The sequence below is a fragment of the Gymnoscopelus braueri genome (assembly GCF_963280865.1).
Source record: "Gymnoscopelus braueri genome assembly, chromosome: 22".
NCBI lineage: Eukaryota > Metazoa > Chordata > Actinopteri > Myctophiformes > Myctophidae > Gymnoscopelus > Gymnoscopelus braueri.
In genome coordinates, this window is record NC_137624.1 from 31,252,853 (window position 1) to 31,272,826 (window position 19,974).

General features: G+C 44.0%; 1 protein-coding gene across 1 annotated transcript in view; it reads left to right on the forward strand.

Moving 5' to 3' along the window:
• myo18b (myosin XVIIIB) overlaps positions 1 to 19,974 on the forward strand; it is a 46,490-nt gene that overhangs the window by 15,925 nt on the left and 10,591 nt on the right. The window contains 27 exon segments of the mRNA XM_080419203.1: positions 270 to 440; positions 779 to 869; positions 1,055 to 1,256; positions 1,757 to 1,837; positions 2,090 to 2,210; positions 2,306 to 2,453; positions 2,620 to 2,803; positions 3,345 to 3,495; positions 3,739 to 3,848; positions 4,083 to 4,148; positions 4,806 to 4,934; positions 5,895 to 6,038; positions 6,363 to 6,452; positions 6,820 to 6,939; positions 7,070 to 7,175; positions 7,964 to 8,088; positions 8,667 to 8,821; positions 9,702 to 9,825; positions 10,099 to 10,299; positions 10,789 to 10,899; positions 11,473 to 11,577; positions 12,682 to 12,846; positions 13,486 to 13,599; positions 13,819 to 13,935; positions 14,640 to 14,723; positions 16,191 to 16,328; positions 16,884 to 17,069. Coding sequence (XP_080275329.1) covers positions 270 to 440; positions 779 to 869; positions 1,055 to 1,256; positions 1,757 to 1,837; positions 2,090 to 2,210; positions 2,306 to 2,453; positions 2,620 to 2,803; positions 3,345 to 3,495; positions 3,739 to 3,848; positions 4,083 to 4,148; positions 4,806 to 4,934; positions 5,895 to 6,038; positions 6,363 to 6,452; positions 6,820 to 6,939; positions 7,070 to 7,175; positions 7,964 to 8,088; positions 8,667 to 8,821; positions 9,702 to 9,825; positions 10,099 to 10,299; positions 10,789 to 10,899; positions 11,473 to 11,577; positions 12,682 to 12,846; positions 13,486 to 13,599; positions 13,819 to 13,935; positions 14,640 to 14,723; positions 16,191 to 16,328; positions 16,884 to 17,069 — 3,539 coding nt within the window.

The window sequence follows — 19,974 nt, forward strand, 5'->3', positions numbered from 1 at the left end:
GAAAATGTTCACCTACCTAAAAAGGCTGCTCTGCATGGTTGATTGCAGCAAACACACTTTTAGTTATCAACTAAAAGTGTAATCAATTAGTCTAGTAATCAATTAGTCGACAAATTCCTTTGGCTATTAGTCGACTAAGAATGTCTTTATGGGATGACAGCCCTATGCAGCACCAGTCCTTATATATTCTCATTACATTAAGAAACAAATGGTCTTGCCATTAGTTTTTACCGATCAGGTGTTCTAACCCTAACCCTCTCCCTCTGCAGTGGGGAGGAGACAGTTTGTGAACTTCAGCAGTGCTCAGGTGGCCGGCAGTGTTCTGGGATGTGAGGGAGATGAGCTGGACACCGCTGTGTTTAAACACCACCTCAGACAGTTACTACAGAGAGCCACCGGAGGCGGCAGAGAGAGGCATTCTGTTGCAGAGCCAGACGATGGTGAGATTATGCACAGTGCATTATACGCACGCACACACGCACGCACGCACGCACGCACGCACGCACGCACACACACACACACACACACACACACACACACACACACACACACACACACACACACACACACACACACACACACACACACACACACACACACACACACACACACACACACACACACGCATTGTAAGAGATGCTTTAAAAGAGTAATATTAATGGATGTGTGTGTGTGTGTGTGTGTGTGTGTGTGTGTGTGTGTGTGTGTGTGTGTGTGTGTGTGTGTGTGTGTGTGTGTGTGTGTGTGTGTGTGTGTGTGTGTGTCTCTCTCTCTTCAGGTCCCAGGTTAACTGCTACACAGTGTGTAGAGGGAATGGCCTCTGGGCTGTATGAGGAACTCTTCACTGCCATAGTTTCACTCATCAACAGGTACATTACATGTCTGTCTGTCTGTCTGTCTGTCTGTCTGCCCTTTTCCCCTCTACACCAAATCTCTTTGCCGAAAGTATAGACGAAAGTGAGCGATCTGCTATTTTCGCAGAAAGTTTGCCCCAGAATAATGATGCTATGGTTCATGTGGTCAAATAAACGTGTGATACGTGATCCCGCCACAGGGCCCTGGCCTCTCAGCAGCTGATGACGCTAGGCTCCGTCATGGTGGTGGACACGCCCGGCATGAGGAACCCCAGGCACAGCGGAGAGCCGGAGAACCGCGCCGCCGGCTGGGCCGAGCTCTGTCACAACTACCTGCAGGAGAGACTGCTGGAGCACTACCACACACACACCTTCACTAACACCCTGGAGAGATACACACAGGTAACTACACACTATACAAGTGGTTCTCAAACCTTTTCATGTCAAGGACCCCCAAATGTATATGTTTTTGGCTGTGGACGCCATTTTCAAAAAAGTTAAAAAATGTTTAAAAAAAATTAATGTAATGAATTACATTTAATGTAATTAAATGTACAAACAAAACAACAATTTCAACAATTTTCAACAACAACATGACCTTTGTGCAAGTAGAAAATGATGTACTTGTACAAGTGCCTCTTAGACCTTAGCGTCAACCCCTGTATAATGAGCATTATTGAGGACCAATTATATGAAGATACGTTGAAAATGGGTCTAGTGTGCGGTTAATTTATCCATTTATACTGCTGAGAGTGTACACATGTGACCACATGTGTATCACATCACATGTTTACATGAACATTCAGGATTTTACTGTGTACTGTACATGGATATACACTACACACAGCCAGGTACAGTACATACGCACAGACCCTAATATAGATGTGTTCTGGTTGCTTTAGGAGAAGGTTCCTGTTAAGTTGGAGAGTCCAGAGAACAGTCCAGCTGAGGTGGTGTCTGCCATCGACCAACCTGCTATACAGGTACGCACGCACTCACGCACGCACACACGCACACACGCACACACACACACACACACACACACACACACACACACACACACACACACAATCCCTATTATTTAGGGAACATTCGATGAAAGTAGCAGTTGTGAGCTTGTACACTGAAAATGTATAGTTTCTAACTACACCTGTGTCATTGTGTGCGTGTGCGTGTGTGCGTGTGCGTGTGTGTGTGTGCGCGCGTGTGTGTGTGTGTGTGTGTGTGTGTGTAAGTTACGGGCAGCGGACGGAGAACCCAGGGGTCTGCTGTGGCTGTTGGATGAGGAGATGGTGACCCCCGGGTCCACCGAGAACACCGTGCTGGAGAGAGTGTGCAGCTACTACAGTAACACTGGTGAGAACACAACACTGCCCTTTATATTTGGTGGAGTTAATTTTCCACGGCCATAAACATGGGTAATAATATAAACGTGTCCCCTCCCCCCACAGTGCGTCAGTGTGAGCAGCCCCTGCAGTGCGAGGTCAACCACCTGATGGGTTCTGACCCGGTCCGCTACGACCTGACCGGCTGGTTCGCTCTGATCCAGAACAACCCGTCTGCCCTCAACGCCATCTCTTTGCTCCAGAACTCATCCATGTAAGTCTATACTCAGAGAGATTTGTGTTTAAAAAAATCTACATTTTCATCATTTTTCAAAAATGTTCCATAGTAGCAGATCTACAAGCTTGTTGATTTTTGAATAGCCAACGCTAAAATCTAAAATCTCTCTCTCTCTCTCTCTCTCTCTCTCTCTGTCCTCCAGAGGTGTGGTGAAGGCCCTGTTCTCCCCCAGGGCCTCGGTGCCCCCACTGGTTCGGGGTCTGGGAGGGTTGGAGGGGAACAGCCAGCGCTGCCTGCAGAGGAACGGGACCATCAGGAAGACCTTCAGCGGCGGGATGGCGGCCATACGCAGACACTCCCACTGCATCTCGGTCAAACTGCAGGCAGTGAGTATCCTACTATAAACTCTCACTAGTCACTACATTAGCTAACCTCGCGTCACCAGGCTTTCGTTTCCACCGCGGAGGAAAGCCTGGTGTTCGTTCTAAAACTGAGCCGTGTGATCCGGTTTAGGTTCCAGTGGTCTCGCTAGTCACGCCACGAGTTAGAATAAAAGAGTATTCTATCAAAAGATTATTACTGTATACCAAAATAAATGAAACGATTATACCAAACTAAACACATTTTAAACTAGGGGAATCATATTGGAAAATGGTATTGATCCCAGGCTACTGCAAAGCAGTCAAACTGTAGGCAGCGAGTGTCCTAATAATGCACCTCTCTTCTCACCCCCGCCTACTCTCCCCCTCTCTCTCTCCTCCTCCCCTCTCTCTCTCTCGCTCTCTCTGTCTGTCTCTGTCCCTCTCTCTGTCTCTGTCTCTGTCTCTGTCTCTGTATCTGTCTCTCTCTCTGTCTGTCTCTCTGTCTCTGTCTCTCTCTCTGTCTCTCTGTCTCTGTCTCTCTGTCTCTGTCTCTCTGTCTCTCCAGGATGCTCTGTTGAACCTGATCCGCAGGGCCAGGCCAGTGTTCCTGCAGTGTGTGTTGGCCAGGCCAGACAACGGCCTGTTTGACATCCCCAGCCTCCGGGTGCAGCTGCACTCCACACAGATCCTGTCTGCCTTGCAGATCTACCGCACAGGTCGGTACCAATGACCCCCAAGCAGAAAGAAAGAAATAAAGACATCCCAACTAAATAAAGCAGAGATCCATTGAAAAAAGAACATCATTGTTGTTGGGGGGGAAACCTCATATGTCAAACCTCAAAACGCATGCGTTTCGAGCTTGTAGATCTACCATTTTTGATGCTTTTGTGTGACACTGTAGTATGATCAAGTAGTGCATTAATTTATTGAAACAAGCCTCTCTCCCCATCATATTCCAGGTTACCCAGAACACATGCCCTTCAGTGACTTCCGCTGTCGCTTCCAGGCTCTGTCCCCTCCCATCATGAAACGCTACGGTTCCATGTTCATCTCCCATGATGAGAGGAAGGTACGTACACACACACACACACACACACACACACACACACACACACACACACACACACACACACACACACACACACACACACACACACACACACACACACACACACACACACACACACACACACACACACACACACACACACACACACACACACACACTAACAGCTACTAAGTCTTATGGATGTTGAACCTAAAGTAAATGTGTGTTATTTATTTCCTCTTATTTCTTTATAAGGCGGTGGAGGAGTTGCTGGTTGAACTGGATCTGGACAAGAAGAGTATAGTTCTGGGTGCCAGCAGGGTAAGAAAATATACTATTATAATAATAATTTAATATATATTAATATAATAATAAGACTTTTGTCTGACACACGCTCAATTGTTTACAGCGCTAAAGCCTATACTTTGTCGTACGATGGTGTCCCCTGCCAAAGAATAACCAATCTACAAGCTCTCAACGCGTCACAACCAACACATTGTGAGCTCGTTGATCTGCTATTTTCGTGACACAATTGTACAATGGAGTATAAATTACGCATTAAAAAGTTCATTACACCGGGGTGCTTATTTCTCCTTGCGATTAATTCACCTGAAAATATTATAGTTTTGAACAGTTGTTTGTGTGTGAATACATTCACAGAGAATCAATCAATCAATCAATCAATCAATCAATCAATCAATAATCATCAGGTACAAGCAGCCAAATAAAGCAATGAAGCAACATTATTTTTTATTCAGATCGAGGTTGATTTTTCTGAGCCTCCGCAATGAATGCGAATAAAGTCATCAACCTCTATGAATGAGGCATCAACTACTGTATATGAATAGATTTGAAGCTAAATATTTGCCAGAGTATTCAGACCTTAATAAGGGGAGAATACTAGGAGTTATAATATATAAATATATTAATATAGTTATAGAGTTGATGGTTTGACACCCTGCCTGCTCTATACTTCAGGTGTTCATGAAGCGTGGGGTGCTCCGCTCTCTGGAACAGCGCAGGGACCAGCTGGTCAGTGGCTGGCTGCTGCAGTTACAGGCTGCCTGTATGGGACATCTGGCCAGACAGTGGTACCGCAAGCTAAAGGTTAGTCTGTCTGTGTGTCTGTCTGCGTGTCTGTCTGTCTGTCTGTCTGTCTGTCTGTCTGTCTGTCTGTCTGTCTGTCTGTCTGTCTGTCTGTCTGTCTGTCTGTCTGTCTGTCTGTCTGTCTGTCTGTCTGTCTGTCTGTCTGTCTGTCTGTCTGTCATGTATGGGACATCTGGCCAGACAGTGGTACCGCAAGCTAAATGTTAGTGTCTGTTATATATATATATATATTTTTTTTTTTAATGTTTTGAAACATTTTGAACAACTTTTTGAAAATAAATTCATATTAAATTGTATTTTCTTTTTTGAAAGGTTACAGGAAAAATTCTCACGACCCATTAAAAAAAATTCTGCAACCCAAAATGGGTTGCTTGGTACTGTACATACTGGTTTAGAAAGACACACATTCATCCAAGGAAATGATGAGTCCTTAAACTGTAGTGTAGATTTTCAGATATTCAGTTCAATCTATAAATTTAAGAAAACGTTTAAAGTTTAAAATAGTAGATATACAACTTTATTATAATCCATATACAATTATTACCAGTATGTGAAACTTCCATAACGTTTGTCTTTGTTTTTGTCTTTTGTATCGTTGTTTTGCCATTGTTTCTGTTTCATATATTATTATTATAAGGTAAAAAAGGATAAGGCATTATAAGCTACAGCTTCAGCCTACACCTTTTCAGTCCAGCTGTTGTTGTTGTGCTGTTTGTTGTGAATAACTCGTACATGGCTTAAAGCAGCAGTATGTAACTTTTTAAAAATGAATAAAATGTTATTTGGTCCAATTAATATGGTAGAGTATCTTAATACAATATACATTTGGGTGGTTGTATTTTGTCTCACCTGCTCTTCTATTGAGACATTTAGAATCTAAATTTAGATCTACAGCTTGTACTGCAATTTTTTGGCTAAAAGTGGTTAAGACCGAAATCAAACCATTCATTCATTCTCTAGGTGCAACAGATGGCAGTGAGCTGTGTGCAGAGGAACCTGCGTGCACTGAGAGCTGTGGTTAAGTGGAGCTGGTGGAAACTGTTCTGTAAAGTACGCCCTCTGCTGGACGTTAACATGGACAACCACTGTCTCAGGACCAAGGAGGTACTGTACACACGCACCGCGCACGCACGCACGCACGCACGCACGCACGCACGCACACACACACACACACACACACACACACACACACACACACACACACACACACACACACACACACACACACACACACACACACACACACACACACACACACACACACACACACACACACACACACACACACACACACACACACACACACACACTGCATTGTGATCCTTTTTTATTTATACACTTTCAAAAAAATATTTTAAATGATTTAAAAAATGTGAAAACTTTTCACATTTCATTTTTTTTTATGTCACATATATTTCCCATTCCTAGGATGAGATCTCAGCTTTGAGAAGACGCCTGGAGAAATCAGAGAAGGAGAGAAATGAGCTGAGACAGAATACTGACACACTGGAAACCAAGGTATGTGGAACACACTCTCTGTGACTGTTAGGATATGAATGGAAAACATGTTGAAACCTACTGTCCTCTATCATGATCAATATGTACGGTAGGCCTATAGTGACAAATCACGATCCCTTTTATTTGACCACTATGTCTATGTAGTGTGTTATTGTGTACAGTCTTGTAATACCTGTAGACATAGCATACTAAACAATGTAATAGATGCACGCACACGCACACACACACACACACACACACACACACACACACACACACACACACACACACACACACACACACACACAATGCATACACATATACTTGCACATATTGTATGCACACGCACGCACAAACACGCAGTTAATCACTGTGTGTAACCCTGTAGGTGACAGCAGTGACCTCTGAACTGAGTGATGAGCGTTTCCGTGGCGACGCGGTGGGTCAGGCTCTGGACGTAGAGAGAACTGAACGACTCAGACTGAACAAAGACAACAAAGACCTGCAGGTGCCTGTCTGTCTGTCTGTCTGTCTGTCTGTCTGTCTGTCTGTCTGTCTGTCTGTCTGTCTGTCTGTCTGTCTGTCTGTCTGTCTACACACAGACATCAGATGACAACATGCTGTGTGTTCTCTTCCAGTCTCGTCTAGATCAGTGTAAGGTTACCATAACAACGCTGGAGAAACAGCTGGCTGAGGAGAAACAGAAAGTCCTGAACAAAGACAAACAGACTGGACCAGCCACAGGTAGGACAGTAAGCACACGTGCGCAAACACACGCACGCACATGTCATGTACTGTAGCTAATGAAAAAGAAACTAAGAATAACTAGAAAAAGGTGGTCCTCGTAGCAGGCCAGGTAGCTTATTGTTGAAAAAGAAAAACACAACATGGCGTAAAACCTGTCAGGTGGAAATGGGCGCGGCTTATTTGGGGAGTTGCTTAATAATCCAAGGAATCCAAGGGATTTTTTTTTTAATTGTTTGACCTACGGTTCAAGAGCTACAGTATAGGGCAAAACGTGAATCTGCCTGTTATAGTGCCAACGGTACCAGAGATTAGCTGCATACGGACACACACACAGACACGCCTTCGGGCCTGGCGGAGACAAAAAACATCAATACATTGTAGCCCCTATAGAGCTGTCCTCGACTAAATACATTCTTAGTCGACTAATAGTCCGAGGAATGCGTTGACTAATCGATCGGATCTATAAAATAGTGTTTGCTGCACAAAAAACATCAAAGTGGCAGCACACACTTAGCCCAAGTGCCAGTTCAGTTTTTTCGCGATCTTTTGCTGTTCCTGTGAACTTACTTGCTACATACACACAACCATGCAGAGACCAACCTTTACAGGTTGGTGAGGAGGACAACAGATCCTTCTAATGTTGATTCAGTTCAATTCAGTTGATTGAGTCTGGTAGAATTAAAGCCTTATATCTAAGGCTTACAAGAGATGTGCATGGAGAGAGAAAAAGCATAAAACCCCCCCAGTGATCTTCTAACAAAGTGTTGGTCTTACATCTCCTACAGACAGTGAGCTGAACCTGCAGCTGGAGTGTTGTCAGACGGAGGTGGAGTTCCTCCGCAGGCGACTCAAAAGCACTGAGGAGAAACTGGAGTCTGAGAAACAGGCCAGACAACAGCTCGACGCCAAGGTACACAAATCTGTAAAAATGTTGCACAATTTGGGAACATTTACTACATTTTCGTACCATCTGTCGTACAGTGGTATGAGGTAGTATACTGTATAAAGCAGAGCTTAAAGGACGACTTCACCCATGTTCAACCTATCTTCATATAATTGGTCTTCATTGATGCTCATTATAATATGGTAACAAAGAAATTGGTCTACTCGGTCTGTGTCTCATAGGAGGGCTGTGGACAGTTCAGAAACCCGCCTACCAGTGACGTCATCGTTAAGGAGATTTAAATGTTTTCATTTTGTTTCTTATTTAAGCAAGAACAATGGCTTCCATTATAGCATGCTAACTTTCCAAGAATAGAAAGCTATTAGCTTGGATTCCCCATCGATGATGTCACTGTTAGGCAGGTTTCTGAACTTTCCACAGCCCTCCTCTGAGACACAGACCAAGTAGAAGAAAATGGTTCCATATTAGGCTATAATGAGCATAAGTGAGGACCAATTATATAAAAAATGGTTGAAAATGGGCGGAGTCGTCCATTAAGTTGTTTTACCCATTTGAAGCATGTGACACTGTGTACGTGTGTGCAGGTGATGTCCCTGCAGACCCATTTGGAACAGTCCAGGAGGAGCGTGACGGACCTAAAGCGCCAGATCCGCCGCGTGACCTCCGACCTCCAGGACGCCCGCGTCCTGACCGACAACCTGCAGGGCCGCACGCACGAGCTGGAGCGCAAGCGGAGGAGGTCTGTCTGTCTTTTATTTTACACATTTTTTATCCCCATTTTTTCTCCTGTGTTGTCACTGCTGTCGTGTCCTACTGATTCACCTGCCACCAGTGAGGAGCCCCCACCGGGAGGACGTAGAGCCTCCATCCTACTCCTCCCGCCCAACACTCCCCGCTGACAGGCTCCGCCCCCCCAGCCTGTAGGAGTACATGCAGTGACAAATATCACCCTCCCCCGCCCGGCTTCCCTCCCCTGAACACGGGCCAATTGTGACATAATAGTGGATTCAAACCGCCAGACTCTGTGGTGATGGGTGGCTACTTAACCAATTGTGCCATCCGAGCGCCTGGCACTCTCAGAATTAACCACTTCAACCCCATATACTTCATTTACAGGAGTCCCCCAGGGCACTATCCTTGGACCACAACACCGCAACACCTCTACACCAAATCTCTTCACCGAAAATAGCCAATCTACATGTATGTTAGATATTTTCAGCGAACGTTTGCCTATCATCACATGCCCAGAACAGGGATGCTAGGGTCCATGTGGTCAGAACAGGGATGCTAGGGTCCATGTGGTCAGAACAGGGATGCTAGGGTCCATGTGGTCAGAACAGGGATGCTAGGGTCCATGTGGTCAGAACAGGGATGCTAGGGTTCATGTGGTCAGAACAGGGATGCTAGGGTTCATGTGGTCAGAACAGGGATGCTAGGGTCCATGTGGTCAGAACAGGGATGCTAGGGTTCATGTGGTCAGAACAGGGATGCTAGGGTCCATGTGGTCAGAACAGGGATGCTAGGGTCCATGTGGTCAGAACAGGGATGCTTGGGTCCATGTGGTCAGAACAGGGATGCTAGGGTCCATGTGGTTAACTGTGTTTGTTTGCGTTGTACAGGTTTGACAGTGAACTGACTCAGGCTCTGGAGGGAGCTGACAATGAGAGAGAACACAAAGACAAAGCCGTCCAAGAAAACGCTGCTCTGTGGACCGAGATATACACCCTGAGGAACACCCTGCAGGTGTGTGTGTGTGTGTGTGTGTGTGTGTGTGTGTGTGTGTGTGTGTGTGTGTGTGTGTGTGTGTGTGTGTGTGTGTGTGTGTGTGTGTGTGTGTGTGTGTGTGTGTGTGTGTGTGTGTGTGTGTGTGTGTGTGTGTGTGTGTGTGTGTGTGTGTGTGTGTGTGTGTGCGTGCGTGTGCGTGCGTGTGTGTGTGTGTGTGTGTGTAGAGGTGTCAATATTGTGACCCTATCTTTAACTTTGTATCAAACTACTTTTTTTCTTTTTTTTTTGTAGGAGAGCCAGGGGGAGGCGAGTCGTCTCTCCAGGCAGAAAGAGGAGCTGTGTTCTCAGATCCGTGACCTCAGCCTGCCCCTGGACCTGACCTCTGAGTCCCTGCCTGACCTCAAGAAACAGCTCCGCCTCCTGGAGAGCACAGCCAATGAGAGAGCGGAGGAGATCACCAAGCTGACCTCCAAGATACAACAGCAACAACAGGTTAGCATGCACCACACAAACACACACACACAGACTCAGCAAGGTTTCTGGTTCGATCCCCGGCTCAGTCAAAGTGTCCTTGAGCAAGACACTGAACCCCTAACAGCTCCCAATGAGCATGCATGGTTTCCTCCTCTGTGTGTGTGAATGGGATGAATGTAATGCACACTGTACACTGTTTTGTTTTGTATTGTATTTGTACTGTATTGTATGTATTACTGATGAATTGAGTACAATGGACCACAATGGAAACAAGCCCCTGGGGCCTTTTATGTTATCCTTTTAGCATTACCTTTGACTGTACTTCCTGTACTGTTAATAATCGTGTTAATTAAGTATTCAATCAACCAATCAATTGTAAATTTGCACACACACTTTTACACTCAAAGGTGTACCTTTGACAACAATGGTTATCAGCTGTAGAGCTTTATTGTATACAATAGTACAATTATATATATTCATGCATAATTATGTATTTTGTTAATAAAGGTTCACATGCGCTTTGAGCTGGAGCTGGAGAGAATGAAACAGATCCATCAGAAGGAACTGGAGGACAAAGACGAGGAGCTGGAGGACGTTCACAAGTCTTCACAGAGACGAGTAGGTCAACACCACCCTAACACCACCCTTAAACAGACAACAACACCATCCTTAAACAGACTTCAACACAATCCTCAAACAGACATCAACACCATCCTTAAACAGACTTCAACACCATCCTTAAACAGACTTCAACACCATCCTTAAACAAACTTGAACACCGGCCTGTCATTAGAGGTCAAGATTTTCGTGAAACTTTCCAAGTTTTTGTCATAGCAAATGATGTAAACTACTCAGTCCCGCCTCAGGACCCCAATGGAAACAAGACCGCTGGACTTTTTTGGTGTTATCCTTTCAGACAAAGTGTTTGACTGTACTTGTGCTGTTTTACATCTCTGTCTAATAAAATATTCAATCAATCAATCAATCATCCAACCTAACCCACCGGCCAATCACATGCATTTACTTACAACGGACACACATTTTTGCAACATGTGATTTGCAACTAAGTAATTATTGTATGTCCTGGACATGTCATTTAATTTCCCCTTCCGTCTGTGTGTGTGTGTGTGTGTGTGTGTGTGTGTGTGTGTGTGTGTGTGTGTGTGTGTGTGTGTGTGTGTGTGTGTGTAGATAAGGCAGATGGAGATGCAGTTGGAACAGGAGTATGAAGGGAAGCAGATGGTTGTTCATGAGAAACACGACTTGGAAGGACTCATCGCAACGTTGTGTGACCAGGTACACACACAGGACCGCACACACATTAACCCATTAAGACCTGAGGCCGATTATACAAATGCCTTCTAAATAAGTAGTTCTCAAACATTTTCGTGTCAAGGACCCCCACACTGATATATATTTGGCTGCGGACCCCCCATCTGCTGCTGACCCCCCCCATTTTTTTGTGCCAGCCAGGGACCCCCAGAAGAGAAGATCTGTGTTTAAAAATATACATATATTTAAACATAAGCAAAATAATCTAGCAAATTGAAAAGGAGGCAATAACCAATTCCATTACTATTAACTACTTAAGCCACTGCAGAGAAGTTTTGTCTTGTCTTTGACAAGAAATGCTAGGTGTCACAAGGTGTTGACAAGGTGTCAGAACTTTGTCTTAAGTCAAGTAACTTAAAGGTTTCATGACGTTCAGTTTTACCACACATTAAAAGTCTTTGTCATGGTCCTTCAAACGTGTATAGAAAGTTTTAACAAAAAATTCCACTCCATTGATCCATGGCAGGTGTTTTTCTCTCACATTTCTAAAGCCTTTGAAATGAAAAAAGAAATCTTTGCCTGCGGGTGTCGCTGGTGAGGGATTTTGCCTGTCAATCATCGCCTCTGCTCCGCCCCCCCCCCCCCAAAGGAAAGGATAGGGGAGGGGAGGGGTGAGGAGGAGAGTGGGCGGGATTAATCGGCTGTGACCTCACTGCCGAAGGGCCAAGCTCAGATTACTTTTCAGCCTAATTATTCAGAAAACCCCAGACCACAGAAAATCCACTGAATGTTCAAAGTTCAGATTTTTTGAGTGTAATTGAGGTCATAAAACCCCCCAAAAAACATAAAAAATAAAAAAAGTGAAAATGAATGTCATAGAACCTTTAAAATGTAAACCCTAACTAACCATTAAAAGTTGTGAGCTTGTAGATCGGCTGTTTTTTGCTGAATGTTCGCTAAAGAATAGGGACGCCGGGGTTCAAGTGGTTAAAGAAATAAACTTGCAAATACTATCTGTTGCACTGCTGATCATAGCCCCGGTGGGTATGTGCAGTGTTTCATGCACTGTAACATCTTCTTGTCATGCTGGTGGGTCACAGTATTTCATGTGTTATTATTATCATGCAGGTGGGTCACAGGGACTTTGACGTGGAGAAGAGGCTTCGCAGGGACCTGAAGAGAACCCATGCTCTGCTGGTGGACGCCCAGCTGCTCATGTCCACCATAGACCAGCCTGGACAGAACCAGCCAGCCAACGGCAGCAAGGATCACATAGAGAGGCTGCACTTCCAGGTGACTTCACTAGACTGTTAACATTTCACCAAAGATGCTTCATTTAGGAAGATAGCCCTTACTGGTGCCAGATCTCGCGAGAGTGTGTTGCTGGGAACAGAGAAAGGGCGATAACGAAGTTGATTTTCTCCTGATTTGCCATTTTAGTCTTAGTAACTTTAGTCAAAGAGTTGGGAAGATTGTGTAGCTTGTGACGACTGGGTCCAATATTCAGTTCAGTGACCATGGGGCTAAAGAATGGTTCAGAAGCTGTATTCACTCTCCCATTGGAATTAATAGACTCCAACCTGCTTCCGGTCTCCTAAACCACTTAAACCTCAGCATCCGTAGTGTGGGGAAAGCTTTCGCAGAAAACAGCCGATCAACAAGCTTACAACGCGCCGCGCTGCGACGCGTTGTAAGCTTGTTGATCGGTTGTTTTCAGCAAAAGGTTTTCTGGTTCCGTGGGAAGTGAAAATGGTTTTGCAGATTCACCCAGCTGATGACTGCTCAAGTCAAGTGGCTTTGATGTAACTACGGTTATACAGATATACATACATCCACCTGTCCATTTACACAAACAAACCCAGGTACAGCGAACATGTTATCCAGCATTATTCAAACCAACCATGCTGTCTGTCTCCTTGCCCTCAACACTAGATGGAGGAGAACGAGGCCAGATGCACCGAGGCTGAGAACAACCAGAAGACCCTGGCTCAGGAGCTGGAGAACGCTCAGATAGAACTAGAGAACATCTGCAAACAAAAGAGTCTGGTAAGTCTGCTTCTTCTGACTCTGTGTGTGTGAATTTATGGGTGGTCACAGGTTAGTCACAGGTTATAGTGACTATAAGTCAGAGTACTACCAGACAGTGTTGGGTGAGTGTAGATGTGAAAGTGTGTGTGTTCCTGTACATGCAGGTAGATGAACAGATGTTAAACAGATGTTAGACAGATGTTAGACAGATGTTAAAGTGTATTCCTGGTCCTACAGGTAGATGAACAGTTAAACCACCTCCAGCATGAGAAGCAGGACCTGCTGAAGAGACTGGAGGAGGACCAGGAAGACCTCAATGAGCTGATGAAGAAACACAAGGCCCTCATCGCACAGGTCTGAGTTTAAAACCTTACACTGGTTCTCTGTGGGTCAAACAATTGATTTCTAAAAACTACTGTTGGTCTATAAAGCATTGCATGGTGGGGCAGAATACATTTCTGATCTTGTGTGATATCATGAGCCATCCAGATATATCTGGTCATTTGGCAAAGGTCTGCTTTCTGTCCCTAGAACCAAAAATAAACGTGGGGAAGCAGCATTTAGTTTTTATGCATCACATATCTGGAACAAACTTCCAGAAAACTGCTGCCACTCTTAGTTCTTTTTGCTGCCTTTCATTGAGTTTATTTTATTATATTGCACTGTGACTTTTATTTGTAAAGGCGGTTACACACCGGCGAATATACGAATATACGCAAAATTCGGACTCGTTCCGAATAATTAAAAGACGCTTTTTTCGCTCCGCGAAACTGGTGTGGAAGCTTGCATTGACTTTATAAGGTTTAAAAAAAAAACGTAATATTCGCATGAAAAAAATCGCCCCGGTGTGTAAGGACCTTTTTTTTTTGCTTCTTTGCTTTTGTTATTGTATATTAATGTTCCGTTATAATGTGTTTCCTTTACTTAATGTTTTGTGTAAAGCACATTGAATTGCCTCGTTGTTGAAATGTGCTATACAAATAATGATTATTAATAATATTGTTATTATTATTATTATTATTATTATCACTAACAGCCTCTCTCTGTGTCTTGTTCAGTCCTCCAATGACATTAACCAGATCAGGGACCTTCAAGCGGAGTTGGAGGAAGTGAAGAAGCAGAGACAGACTCTTCAGGAAGAGGTACATCTCCTTACATTGTAGTGCAATAGGCTACTTTAGGGCACTGGTTCTCACATTCTTTCAAGCCAAGGACCCCCAAAATGATTTGTATTTGGCCACGTACCCCCATCTGAAAAGGTTTGCCAGGGACCCCCTGCAGAAGAGAAGATGTATGTAAAAGAAAATCCAAATTAGTCAAAAATGTTTTTTGAATAGCCAAAGTATAAATGCATAAAGTGGTTAAAATGATTGTGATGCTGCATTAACACACAGCTTGGGACCCCACTTTGAGAACCACTGCTGTATGGTTAATGGAGCACTGCTGGATTTTATGTTATTTGTCATTTGACTCAGACGTAGAAAAACTGGAGCTGTCCTCCAGTGGGGTATATTATTATTTATACCTCTGGAAAAAGGTAGGACATGCACATCCCCACAGTTCTTCAAACACGGTGCTGGACCCAAAAATAATCATGGAGAAAAAGGGAATGTCCGTCCGCACACGATAAATTGCTCTCCCGTCTTTTTTTTCGTTTTTTTTATTTAACCAAAAATAGTGAACATAGTTTCGCCCTGCATGTGTAAGACTTCATCAGGTTACAGGCATATGGCTTTGGAACCCTTAAGTGGGTCAGAGTCAGTGGGTGTCATCACTCAGTCTAATAAACCAATAGGTAGGCTGCAGTTCTCTATGTGAGGTTCCCCTCCACAAAGATACATCAATTAAGGGGCCATACTTCTGAGCAATGGGTAAAAAAACATAAAATACACCAAAACATACACAATCAATGTTACATACAATATAAAAATCACACCCTGTGTGAAGTGGGCGGTGTCTTGCTAGCTAATCACAATACTGAATGGAGTCAACCAATCATGTACAAAAAATAAATACATTTATTGAAACACCCTTTATGATGGACGGAACCATAACTTGAAAAAAACAAATTTTTGTTTTTTTTCAAGTTATGTTTTTTTATATAGGGCTATGCACATGTGTCATGTGTCACTGGCCAATCACAGTCCTGAATAGACTGTGATTGGCCAATCACAGCGCAGGATAATTGTACAAATTTCCTGGGCCCAGATCACAGCGCAAGATAATTGTACAATTTCCAAACCTCACTTATAGGATATACTGTACATAGGCTATATACACAATAATCCATATAAAGGCTCTTAAGGCAGATATTTTAAAGAAACGGTCTAATATCAAAGTCCAAGTTCATACCAGAAGGTTGTAAAGTTTCGAGTTCATAAATCCATATACGTATACAGTACCTCTGATTACTCAAAGTGGATGAGATGACATTTGGGAATAGGCAATGTTTTAAATTATAGCTTTAACTACCCTGTTACAGATCAACATCTACCAGGTGTGTACACTGTGCTACAAATGAACCACAACATGCATGCATTCCATCTTTGCTTCTAAAATGTGATATCACATGAATCTGGCCTCTCTCTCTCTCTCTCTGTTCCATGCAGCTCCAGCAGAATGTATCCAGGGTGCAGTTCTTAGAGGCGTCCACTGTGGGGCGCAGTATTGTCAGTAAACAGGAGGCGCGTGTGTGTGACTTGGAGAACAAGTTAGAATTCCAGAGAGGACAAGTGAAGAGGTTTGAGGTGAGTCAAGATGACATTCATCTCCATTTGAGGCCTGTTGTGTCTTATTATATTTTATGTTAATTAAAGCTGCACTATGTAACTTTCCTTTTCTACCCTGGATTTGAACCTGGTTTCCTGCAAAAGTACTGAAATGTGTACCATTCAGCTAATAGTCTGCCTGCTTGCTCAGGGGAATCTCGGTCAAAATTCATGTCATATCCTGTGTCTAGGTGAGACATGACCTTTGACACAATCTAAATATCTCAATAGAAGAGCAGGGAGACACAACACAATTGCCCCAATTGCAGGGCCGGATCTAGGCATAGGCAAGGGGGGGCAATGCCCCCCCCAAATGCCCCCCCCCCAAAAAAAAGTCCACGCCCCCTCAGTATTTCCTATTGCCCCCCCAATAAAAAAATCCTGTATCCGGCCCTGCCCAATTGTATATGTTATATTACATGCTCTACCATACAGATTGGACAGAATTATTATTTTATGCGTGAGAAAAAAGTGACATAGTGCCGCTTTAACTCTAATAACCGTGGTGTGGTGTGTATGGGTGTGTGTGTGTAGGTGCTGGTGCTGCGGCTCAGGGACAGCGTGGTGCGTCTGGGAGAGGAGCTGGAGCAGAGCGCCCAGACCGAGGCCCGAGAGAGAGACAACTCCCAGTACTACCAGCAGAGGCTGCACGACATGAGGCTGGAGATGGAGGACCTCAGCCACCGAGAGCAGGACAGCAGCCGCAGGCGCATGGAGCTGGTAACACGTCACCACCACGCACTGTTCATTCTGACAGCACATTTTCAGTTAGTTTTAACCCTTTAAGGCCGGGAAGGAAACGCATGTGTGTCATTTTAAAGGTTTCTTTGGCTATTCAAAAATAGCAGCTATACAAGCTCATAGCGCGGCACCGAGTGCCGCGCTATGAGCTTGTAGATCTGCTATTTTTAGAAAAATCGTGTCCCTGGAACAAAATATTTTTAGATGGGAGGGGGTCCGCGGACAAATACATATTATTTTGGGGGTCCTTGACACAAAAAGTTTGAAAACCATTGATGATAATGATGAGCAACATAAGTAAAAAAATATGAAAAAAAACTTTAGGAAAAAAAATATGTTAGGATTTACAAGACATTTGTAAAATTGAGTTTTATTTTTAGTGAATTTGTAAAAAGATTTGAGTTAAAAACTTTCGCTTTAAAAAAGTATATATATATTCAACCTAAAGATTTGCACACATTTTCACAATTTAAAAAAGAAATAGCAGATCTACAAGCTCATAGCGCGGCACTCGGCACTCGGCACTATGAGCTTGTATATCTGCTATTTTTATATAGCCAAAGAAATCTTAAAATGACACAGATGCGTTCCCGGTCTTAAAGGGTTAAGTCATTAGTCTTTTGAATAAAATTCCATTCACTTTTTAGTCATGTTTCAGTCATCTGAAATGTTTTGGTTTTAGTCTAGTTTTAGCTGCACTAAATATCATAAGATTTTAGTCAACTGAAATTTATTTTTGGCAGGCCTTGATGGCGTCATCATAATGACCGATTTACTCTTAGCTGCGTGCCGAAAAAAGCCGATCTACAAGCTCACAACGCATCATAGCTTAGTTGTTATTCCGTTTTCTTCAGTGAAAAAAGGTAGTCGACAAAAAAATGTCATAGTTTTAGTTGACAAAATTAACACTGAATGCATGCTCGCACGCATGGATAGAAACGTGTGCATGCATGCACACTTGCAGGATTCGATTTGTAAAACTAAAAATAACCACTAAATAGCCCTACATTATATAGCCTGATATACGACATAGTGAACATAGCAGATCTGCAAGCTTGTAGATCTGCATTTTTTTGTTGTTGCTATCTTTTAATTAAAAAAATGTAATGCAATGCAAAATGTCATTGCATTAAACAAAATAGGGACACCGGGGGTTAATGTAATTCATTTGAATTTAAATAGTGATATTACCAAACGCAAATATCAAACATATCAGACAGTCTACATTTCCCGCATAGGAAAGAGAGGGGGATATCAAAAGCAGAAGCATCGATTTTGATGAGCAACACACACACACACCCTAGCAAATCAACCCCTGCACACACACACACACACACACACACACAAAATGGTTCCCCACATTGTACTGTTGCCTGACCTCAGAGCCAAGGACGGAATTCAATTAAGCCACATTGTCATTGAAACACGCACGCACGCACGCACGCACGCACGCACGCACGCACGCACGCACGCACGCACGCACGCACGCACGCACGCACGCACGCACGCACGCACGCACGCACGCACGCACGCACGCACGCACGCACGCACGCACGCACGCACAGAGATACCCTTTAAGTACATAATGACACAGCTAAGCAGACACACCGCCCTCGTAAACAAAAACACCATTACTGTGTGTATACACACACACACATTCACGTGCGCTCAGACATATTCAGCCACCTCTCCTCCTCTCCTAGCCGCTGTTCTCTGCGGTTGTGATTAATTCTCATTGTCTCCTCAAGGTTATGGACACCACACACACACACACACACACACACACACACACACACACACACACACACACACACACACACACACACACACACACACACACACACACACACACACACACACACACACACACACACACACACACACACACACACACACACACACACACACACACACACACACACACACGGCGTGTCTCTATGACAACCATTACACCCCCCCACCTGTCTCCTCCACCAAAGCCAATAACTTTGAAAGCCTGCGTGTGTGTGTGTGTGTGTGTGTGTGTGTGTGTGTGTGTGTGTGTGTGTTACTATACTTGTGAGGACCAAATGCCTAGTTATAAGGTCTAAGGTATTAATAGAATTTGAGAAACAGACGTGCTGAGACCATTTTGTCTGGACCTCACAAGAAAAAAATGTTTTATGATTGAAATTTTTTTTCTAGAGATACGTTTACAGTTAGAAAAATATGGGTTAGACATTAGGTTTAGGGATTAGAGATAGAGTTATGCCTTATTTACACCTTAGTCGTGCGCTTTGTGTCGTGCACCGAAAAATAGCTGATCTATAAGCCCACAACGCTTGTGGTGCAAAAACTGTGAAAATGGCATTCATACAATCAGCGTCCGAAAATGTTGATGTCCTCACAAGTGTAGTAATACAAACGTGTGTGTGTGTGTGTGAGAGAGAGAGAGAGAGAGAGAGAGAGAGAGACAGAGAGAGAGAGAGAGAGAGGGACAGAATCAACAGTGTATCCAGATTGTCCAGACAGTCAGACTCCCTGATGCTCACAGCATCATCAGAGTGTACACACAGAGCTATATAGAGCATGCCAAAAATCCTGAAGGGGGCGTCAACAAGTGTCTTTTGGTAGCGGCGGACATCTTTGAGGGGTAAAAACCAGGTTGACTTAACATTGCCCAATGCCACGCCCAATGCCGCGCCCCCCCCCCCCCCCCCCCCCCCGTGGTGACGACACGTTGGCACGCTCTATACAGTACCATAGAGCAGTGGTTCTCAAACTTTTTCATGTCAAGGCCCCCCAAAATATGTGTTTGGCCACGGCCCCCCATCTCAAAATATTTTGTTCCAGGGACCCCCCCAGAAACTATAAGATTTGAGTTACAAATGTTGGCTTTAAAAAA